General features: G+C 46.3%; 1 protein-coding gene across 1 annotated transcript; it reads left to right on the top strand.

The window, feature by feature from the left end:
* Positions 1 to 360: 360 nt before the first annotated feature.
* On the top strand, positions 361 to 9,428 carry PHYH (phytanoyl-CoA 2-hydroxylase). Its single transcript, XM_085082936.1, has 9 exons — positions 361 to 519; positions 2,713 to 2,768; positions 2,891 to 3,001; positions 3,121 to 3,286; positions 3,866 to 3,947; positions 4,934 to 5,115; positions 5,885 to 6,034; positions 7,031 to 7,162; positions 8,384 to 9,428. Exons 1-9 carry the CDS (start codon positions 421 to 423, stop codon positions 8,435 to 8,437), a joined length of 1,032 nt encoding a protein of 343 aa, XP_084939062.1. The 5' UTR covers positions 361 to 420; the 3' UTR covers positions 8,438 to 9,428.
* Positions 9,429 to 9,887: the final 459 nt, after the last annotated feature.

Genomic DNA, 9,887 nt, shown 5'->3' with positions numbered 1-9,887 from the left:
CGAGTTCTGTGCCAAGCGCTGCTCTCTGTACGGGGCTGATGAAATCCCTAGTCACTGCTGGCAGAGAACGGGAAGAAGAGGGGAAGCGGGAGGACGAACGTAAAAAATTCCGCTCGGAAAATTCCGAGCTCTCCCCCGGCCGGCCTGGCCTCCCTCAGGCGCTGCCCACCGGGATGCTGCCGGCCCGCGGCTCCCGCCGCTCTGAGGGCGCTGCGGTCCCTCACGGTCACCTCACGGCCTGCCCGCCCGCCCCACCGCGCCTCCCGCCGGGATCCGGGCTCTGAGGGCGCTCGAGTCCGCCCCGGCTTCCCTCAGGCCCTTCCCTCCGCCGTGCCGCAGCTCCCGGCCGGCCCGCGGCTCTGAGCATGCGGCGGCCCAGCTCCGCCCCGGCCGGGACAGCGCCGAGGCCGCCCGGGCGCCATGGAGCGGCTCGGGGAGCGGCTCGGGGAGCGCTCGGCGGCCCGGCTGGACACTATCCTGCGGCACCTCTCTCCGCGGCCGGGAGCAGCCTCGGCTCCTGTATCCTTTCTGCTGTGGGGTCGGGAAGGGGAGGCAGCAGCACCTTGGCGCCCTGTGGGTCGGCGCTCCGCTTCCCCCGGCCCGGCGCTTCGCCCCTCGCTCCCCGCGCCCTTGCGGGTCCGTGGTTTGTCCTGCAGGAACACCAGCCGGGGCAGGACACAGGGAGAGTCCTGCCCTGTGTTGTGGTGTCGAGGGTAGCGCTTCCCTGTCAGCCCTGACGGGATTTTGAGGTCAGCACCCGATCTACCCCAAAAACACTCCCTGAGCTTCAGCCCAGCAAGCCGTGGGGAGCTGGGATGAGCATCTTGGCAGCCCCAAAGCACAACCCCCCAGCACTGCCCAGGGGCTTCCCTGCTGCAGGTTTTCCTCCTAGACGTTCAAAGGGTTAGGGGAGATAAACTCTGCATGACTTAAAAGTTACATAACAGACTTGACTGGTAGAGCAGCAGCAGGAAAAACATCAAGGTTTGGTTTGTGAGTGGGAACTGAGGTGGAAGTGTTGTAGGCTGCCAACATCAGGCAGAGGAAAACAGAGTAGAAGTTTTTGTGTTGATCTGTCCCATGGTTCCAAAAGTTCAGTGGAGACTGCTTGCTGAGAATATTTTTAAAGCTGCTGTCATAAACGTTACTTTAAAAAAAAACCAAAACTGCTGTTTCGCAGAGCAGAATGCTGTGAATTATAATAAATAGAAAAGGATGTGATCAAACAGGATGTAGGAGTCTTCAAATCAATTAAAAATATGACGACAGATGGATTGTTGTTGACTCAGACTGCCATCACAAGTAGGACCACAAAATTAGAAATAAATGCTAGGAAAAACACCCTGGTTATAAAAAAAAAGGAGGTAGGGAGAGGTGCTGCACAAGCTGTTTGTTTTTAAATCCAGATCTTGATGCAAATGGCTTTGGACAAAAACATGACTAAGCTGGGATGGAGCCAGGAAGGTATGTGGATAAAGTAAATGACAGAATCTAATAAGAATAGATTAATTTGATATATTGTACATCAGATCAATGGTTTTGTTTTAAACTCTGCGCCTCTTGGTTTCAGTTGTCCAAGCAACCCAGACTTGAGTGTTGCAAAGTGTCAAGAGCAAAACCAGTGAGAGGAAGAGGCACTGCAAAGCCTGGGAGGAAGGTGCTGAAATGAAGTCTGGCACCTGTTGGGCTTGTCTGCTGTCCCCCCATTTTGGGAAGTGGAGGTGCTGAGGAGGACACCACAGTTGGGGTTTAGTCAGTGCCTGTGTGTCCATCAGCTGTCAGTGGACATTTAGGAGCCTGAATGGTCAGGAGTCCCATTTTCACTGAAGTGGGTCATGAAATGTGGTGTGTGGAGCACTAGTGCCTTCAGCTGAGGAATTCCTTGCTTTGGAACCTGCTGTGGTGGTTGCCAGCTGGTTTCCCCATGTTCTTCTCCTTCTGTCTGTCTTCCATCCAGTTCCCAGCAACTTTTCCTCCTTCTGGCTCATATTTTCCACACATTTTTGCATGTGTTGTTCTTCTCCCACCGTATGTGACTACTGACCAGATAGTATCTAAGGTTCCTGGTGTGGGGACCACAGACACAGCTGCTGTGATGAAACCTATTTCTTATTCCTGAAGCATTTGTGCTTTTATGAGCAGTGGAGGTAAGTCAGTGGCTTTCATAAAACCCTGAAGTGAACATGCTTGTGCAGGCCAGAAGATCTGCATGAAAATGCTCTTTTTTGGTCATGAACTTTAATACCATGCACAAAGCTCTTGTGTAAGTGGCGTCTTTAGTGTGTGGGGTTTAATTGCCCTGTTGATGAGAATGTGTCTCTGCATAAGAGAAAAAAAATGGGTTTTTTTAAACCTGTTGAAATAAATTGAAGTGGAGCACAAGCCCAAAGCTCTCTTCTTTTCCTGCTGTCTCTTTCATTTGGGAGGGACCTGATCTCTGCTGTAACTGGAGAGAAGGTGAGAGTTTGCACCCCCACATTAGAATGTGAAACCTCAGGTTTTCCCCTATTAGTTTATTATTTTAGGGTTTGGGGTTTTTTAATTATTATTTTTAGAATACTTATTGTTTTAGAAGTCAAATAAACAAGAACATGAAGTGAGTGTCCCGTACAGCACCTCCCTTTAACAGCATTGTACAATCTAGGACTCATGCCTGTAGTTAATGTTCTAATCTATTTTGCTTGATTGTATATTCCTTAATTTCCATCCCAGATAAGTGTTCCTACATCAGCCCAAGTCAGTGTTGTTCCTCATTCAGGGAAGTTCTGGTAAGCTCCATCTTCCTTGTAGAGATAAAAGCAAAGCAACCTTCAGAGCTCAGTTCTTTTTTCCCCCAAGCACACATGTTGATCACTAGACACTGTTAATGTGTCCCTGCTCTCCATCCCAGCTACACCCTGGACAACAATCTCCTGACCACTGAGCAGAGGCAGTTCTATGAAGACAATGGGTATTTGGTCATCAAGAAGCTCGTTTCTGATGAGGACATTGAGCGCTTCAGGTACATGGCACTTGCGTGAGGTGCTGGGGGTGGCCTGTGTGCAGCAGCATCCCAAGGGAGCTCTGGGAAGCTGGAGGTCCCTGGATTCTCCCGATGTGGATGTTCCCTTTGCTTTGCAGGAAGGAGTTCACAAGGATCTGTAAAAGAGAGGTGAAGCCACCAGGAGTTATGATTATGAAAGATGAGTCCCTGAGATCACAGTTTGGTCAGTCTGAAAAAGTGGTTAATAAAGTGCAGGACTTCCAGGAGGATGAAGAGCTGTTCAGATACTGCACTCTGCCAGAGGTGAGACAGTAAAATCTCATCAGAAAGGGAGGTGGTGGAGGAGCCTGTATGAATATATCTGACCCTAGAGGTCACCCTGAAGAGCACACAAGTGGGGAAGGAAGATCAACACATCTTTTAAGAGTGTTCTACATGAACTTGGGATGGATGGAGGTCAGGACAGAAGACTTAGAGCAGTGCTGCTCTGTCCCTGGTGTGGAGCCAGTCAGGAAAGTGGCTTGGCCAAGCGGTGTCAGGCTAGAGGGACAGATCAGCAACATGTTCTGAATGTGTTTTGTTCAGGGAAACATTTGTCCCTGGGCAGGTCCATCCTTGCAGCCAGTATTCGTGTGGCAATGGCCATAGCTCTGTGGGAGTTCCCTCCCCATCTTTTCCACCCCTCCCTGCTGCACCATCCTCCCTCTTGGCCTCCTCCCACTATTCCCATTGTGTGCTGTGCCAGATCCTGCCTCCTGTCCTGCATACCTCCTCCTGTACCCTAGTCCTCAGCCAAACATCCAGCTCCCAGTGCTTCCTCAGAAATATTTCCTCTTGTTTTTCATGTTTCTATTTTTTTTTCTAATGTTTTCTTCCCTGTAGGTCCTCAAATATGTTGAGTGCTTCACGGGGCCAAACATCATGGCAATGCACACCATGCTGATTAATAAACTTCCAGATTCTGGTAAGGAAAACTTGGATTAGAGGAAAATAAATAAATTATTGTGTTGCAAGATTAAAACTTAATATTTTAGAATAAATTTAGAATAGATTATGCAAGATTTAAACTCAGTATTTTAGAAAAGCTGTAAAAAATTAAACCCAAATAACTTTCCAAATTTAAAAAGCCATTTTGGTAATAGATTGTTTTCTTTTTACCTTGGCTTAATGAGATAATATGAGAAAACTCAGGAGAGTTTTTGAGGCTGCACAAAGTCTAAATAGTATGGCAAATGATGCAAGTGGAAATATCCTAACTGTATCTATTTAAGGAGCAAAATCAATGGCAAAATAATTATATAAATCATATATAAAAGGCTGTTTTGGTGTGGAGGATGTTTCCATTTCCGTGGGGGGAAAAGAAACAACAAACAAAACTTCAAGAATATTTATTTTTGTTTAGACTTCATGGAAGAGAGCCTCTAGGGTAGAGACTGTTTGGGGAGGCTGCAGTCCATGAATTGAGATTTTTCCCCCCCTTTTTTTAAAGAGAAAGCTAAATAAACATGAGCTGGGTGCAGCACAGATAGGGTTGATTCTGCTTGCATCACAGCAGTACATCCAGTGCCTGCAGACAAGCGAGTTGTTGGAACATCATTGTGCTGGGGAGATTTGTGCAGCACTGTGCAGGTTAAAGTTCTCAAAACTGGAGAGCAGCCAAAATGAATAGTGGAAACTCTTGGTTGGTGGTGGTGAAGGGCCAGCAAAAGGAGCCTTCTGAGAGGTCACAGAGCTAAGCTCCTGGCTTTCACTGTGTCCCTGTGCCATTGCTGACCAAAAAGCCACCACCGTGGTCCATTTTGGGGTGGGGTGGACAGGAGCAGGCACTGAGTACACCAAGTGTGTCCAGTGGGAAGCAGCAGCTCCTTAGGATGTGCTGCAGTGGTTTAACAGGAAGGAAAAGGCTGTGTCACGTTTGATGATGCTGAAGGTTTCTGAACCTGTGTGCAGACAAACAGACTTTCCTGCACCCCATGCATCAGGACCTGCACTATTTCCCGTTCCGGCCTGCCTCCCGCATCGTGTGCGCCTGGACTGCCATGGAGAGAGCTCACCAGGACAATGGCTGCCTGGTCGTGCAGCCAGGGACACACAAGACAACCCTGAAGCCTCATGGTTATCCAGACTGGGAGGTAAGGTGTCGCAGAGGGCTTGGGAAGGGTGTGCAGGAAGGGGCTGTGTTCTGGCTGGGAAGGGCTGTCAGGGTCAAAGCTGAGGTTTTCAGATTTTTTTTTTTTGCATTTATCCAAATACTGGCATTGATTTGGGAGAGAGTTTCTTGGGTGACCTCACTCTGTGTGGCCTAGATAGATTTGCCTCTGTTCCCACCTTCACCTAGAAAATGTCCAGCATGTCATGGCATGTCAGCATAAGCACATGCCACAGTTTTCCACAGCCCTTGCCAAGTCTGAGGGCTCTGCCTCCTCCTGTGAATTTGTTCCTGCCTGGTAGCATGTGTACTGTCCCAAAGAGAAGAAATTTGATAGTAAACAGCTGGATGGAATAAAATATCAAGTGGTATCTTCCTCTTCAGGGTGGGTATTTCCTGGCTTGCCGTAATTGGTGGTGGTTATACTGGGAGCAGAAGGCTGCATTCCAGAAGGGGCATCAGTCCACCCTTGTGGGATTCCCCAGTGCTCTTTTCTGTTCTCTCCAGCTGAGAAATGTTCTTAAATGTCCAAATCCAGCTGCAGAAAATACAGAAAGTATCATTTTTCTGTACCTCAGGCTTGAAGTAGAAGGACTTGTAGGCAACAGTCAGACTTTTGGCTTGGCATATGGAATACTCTGTCCAGGGGAAAGCAGATCCAGAGCTGTCCCTATTGCCCTACTGTGCTCTGAAAATCAGCACTTACTCTAATTTTAGTTGAGTGATTTCAATTAAGCCTTTTTCTTTCCTAGGGTAAAACCAACAAACTTTTCCATGGGCTGCTTGAGGAGGATGAGAAGATTCCCAAGGTTCACCTTGTCATGGAGAAGGGAGACACAGTGTTCTTCCATCCCCTGCTCATTCATGGCTCTGGGATAAACAGGACATCAGGTTTCAGAAAGGTAGGAAAACATCTGTTGATACAGTTTTTTATATTCTTGACTTTAAAAAAAATTATCAAACTATCCTCCTTTCTATTTTTATCCCCCACCCCCTCTGAATCCTTTCCAAGTTCATGAATATGTGGATGAATGTTTTAATGAGCTTTTATCTTCCTAATATGCTTCTGCACTGTCTTGCTTTTTTATTATTTTATTTTTAAACCTGTCTTCTGTGAGAAGAGCATGCTGTGCAGCTGCTTGAGAAAAACAGAACAGGAGTAGAAATTAGATGTTGAATCTATGTTTGAAGCCTGTCTGGCTGTACTTGATTTTCCAATAGTTCCCTTTCAGCTGTCCCAAATATGAGGACCTTCCCTAATTTTCTTTCCTGTCTTCTTGGTGTCCCATCTCTGGATAACAGGAGTCTCCATCATTCATTAAATAATACTTATTTATTAACCCATTTTTCTATAAAATACTTGTTCACATGTCATGATTATTTAACTGACACAGGCACTTTGGAGGCCTTCAGAGGCCTGGTCCTGTCTTAGAAGGGATTCATTCAGGCACTGCAGCACAGGCTGCTCTGTTTATATTTTGGTTTGCTTGTTGTGTGGTCTGTTCTTTCAGCCCCTGTGGCAGTTTATTGTTGGTTTCAAAATAAGTGGGTTGTTGTGACCCTCTGGGTGCAGGAACTAAGAACCTTTATGGAACACACAGGTCTGCTCCAGCCCTGACTTTCCCTATTCCCACTCAAGTTGCAGATATTCTGAGATCAAGTAGTACAGCTCATGCTGAGGGAGTGTGGGAGAGAAGGGAAGGAAGAAGAGCATGTCAGCAGCATGAGTATTTCTCCAAGGGGACATTCTCAGGAGTGCTTGGAAAGGAGGAAGGAATTTGCTGACCTGATCTGTAGGGAAGGAGTGATGTGTCCACAATCTGGAATGCACGAGGTTTTTTTCCAGCAGTTGTCTGTAGTTGAAGTGACAGTGAGTGATGTCCAATTTCCTCACACAGAGCATCAGCTGCCACTTTGCCAGCTCAGACTGTCACTACATTGATGTCAAGAACACGACCCAGGAGCACCTGGAGAAGGAGCTGGAGGAAATGGTGCGCAAGAAATACAATGCAGTTTCTGTGGAGCTCAAGGTAAGACTTGGCTCAGTGTCTCTTGTTACAAACCAGGTCAGTTCCCTTTCCCAAGTCTCTAGTGTGGCAGATTGGTGCTCTTTGCTGTGCCCAGTTTGGCAGATCAGGCTGTACCAAGCAGAGGTGCTTGGCAGGATAAAAGACCTGATGTTCAGAGGATGACTGACAGGCTGTTTTGAGGCATTTTCCCTCATAATGCCTTGCTCTCTGGCAGCCTCTTTACATCCTTTGAGCTCCAGAAGCTCCTCCTGAAGCTCTGCATATAAATAAAAAGATGTGGTCATTTGCCCCGAATCAAAAGTAGAAGACATTGCACTAAATTCAGTGCTTGTGCAGTTTGTATGTCCACAGTTCGTACAGTTTCCCCTCCTAATTGTGGGTGGATTTTCCTTTTAAAACAAGTAGCCACATCTGATTGCAATAACAGACAGAATTTTTTGGTTAAATATAATCCCACATTGGTTGTTTAGACTTGAGGCTAAAGCAGGTGTGTCAGCAGTGATAACATCTGCGCAAAAAAAAAAAAAGTTGGACTAATGGACTCTTGCTGAATAACTGAGACCATTGAGTAAAATAGAAAGCAAATGTAAATTCTTCAGAGATCCACTGAAAGAAAAATAAACCTTGTTAGTGGGGTGAAAATGTTCTGAATTTCTTAATCTGCATCAGTTCCCAAGTGTGTGCAGCCAGTATGAAGGCAGTAAAGTAAATATGTAATAGGCAACATTTTTCTTTTAAAATGCACATTTTACAATATCTGGAGCTTCCTGGAGGACTTTCTTCTTCATGTTTGGGTTTTTTTGTGGTGGTCTGCCTGTTTCCCCCACAGTGTGCCTGGGTGTGGTGGGATGCCTGGCTGTGTTTTGCCAGCCTGATCCTACATATCTGTAAACACTCAGCTTGCCTGGCTTTCAATTCCTGGGGTTATTTAGGTGCATGGTGAAGTCCAAAGGGATGTGTAGTGAGGCTTCTCCTTCTCCTGAGTGGAAGTGAGGTTGTCCATACAAACATCAGACATGTTTCTGTGCTTTTGTGTAGCTTTAAGGATTTTTTTAACCAGAGTTGGAGTTTTCTCCCAGAGGAGTGCCCAGCTCTTATTTCATCTTCACAAGATGATAAGAACTAAGTAATCCTCTCTTTCCATCTCTGTAAACTGGAATCCTGGTCACTGTTTTTTCTGGCCCTCAAAGCTTTTTCTTTTGTTTCATTTTTGTTTTGAAGGATATTTGGAACTTCCGAGCACGGCTTGTGCAGGGGGAAAGAATTAACCTGTAGAAGACCCTGTGAAGATCAGGATGGAAACCATGGGCCTGAGAATGAGCTTCTCTGAGGGAAGAGCACAGACCCTGCCTGGGCAGGCAGAATTCCCTGTGCTTTGTTAACCAAGTAATGGTAACTTAGCCAAATACTGCATCGCAAAATCATTTTATGCTAATTCAGAATAATTGCACTGAGGTTGGACAGTTGATGTACATCAAAGGAAACCTAACCTAGAAAAGCAGATTTGCTGTGTCTTAAAAAATCAAAGAATTAAGGTCTTGAAAGAACACCTTGATTTTCTTGGTGTTTTCATTCTTGTTTCTTAAAAGTTTCTCACATAACACACCTTTAGAATGATGCTATAACATAAGATTTTATGCAAGATTTTACAGCATTTCCAACTCCCTTTCCTATGCAAAAAAAAAACCAAAACCCTAAGAAAAAACAAAACCAAATAAACAAACAAATCAGAGTTTCAGACATGCCCTCAGTGACATGGCAAGTTACTGCTGTAGCTGATGAAGATGTGGGTGTTGGTACCAGCAGAGCCAGCAGTATAAAGAAGTGGATAAAGGGAAAGCAGCAACCACTCACAGAGAAAAATGGGATTTATGGGGGGGAATGTGATTGCTGGTAGAGTTCCTCAAGCATGGCTTGGTGAGGCATTGTGTCTGAGCAGCTCTGGCACAGGTGAAATATGAGTCTGACAGTGTTGGCAGCTACTGGGCCAGCAAAGCAGCCTCCCACTGGCCTTGCAAACTGATCCAAGGCTGTGTGAAGTGAGGGAATCCTCTGAGTCTGGCAGGTCTGGGAAAAGGTGCCTTTTGCTGCCGCCAGGTTGAGGAGGTGTTTGGGTGCTCCCCGGGATGCAGTGGTGGCAAGGTGGAGTGATGCACACTGAAATGATCCTTTTGCCTTTCACAATGTTTTTCCTTGCTTTCTGGAAGATTCTTTTGCGTTCAGATTCTATTTTTTGAAATAAAGAGTGAATCAGAACAAAACTGCACTCAAGGGCTGTGTTGTATCATTTCTGCTGCTCAGAAGCTGGAGGTGGGGCTGTCATTGAACACCCCAGTGCAAAGCATCAACCCTAAGCTCTTTTCCACTCCCCACAATCCACCCAAAAAAAGGTGTCAAAACAGCACCAAAGCCTGTGCTGATGGGCTCTTGTGGCACCTTTTGCCCTGTTTCATGATTCTCTTCCTGCAATATCTCTAGGTTTTTTTGTTTGGTTGTTTATTAAACAGCTTGAGGTTTGAGTACAGTTATTTATTGGTCCTACACCCTTGGTGCTGGAGTGAGGTGTCTGGGCTGTGGTCCCCACCTGGAGACAGACATATTCTCTGGTTTGACCACACCACCAAAACGGCTGACAAGGGAACACTTAGGATTGACCCAGCCCTGCTCAGTGGGCGATTCTGGGTGTCCTGGTTCCTGCATCTCTTCCCATGCCCTCTGTAACCCT

Source organism: Lichenostomus cassidix, chromosome 1Aa, assembly GCF_008360975.1.
Source record: "Lichenostomus cassidix isolate B80296 chromosome 1Aa, HeHo_3.0, whole genome shotgun sequence".
Taxonomy (NCBI): Eukaryota; Metazoa; Chordata; class Aves; order Passeriformes; family Meliphagidae; genus Lichenostomus; species Lichenostomus cassidix.
This window is presented reverse-complemented; position numbering and strand designations above follow the sequence as displayed.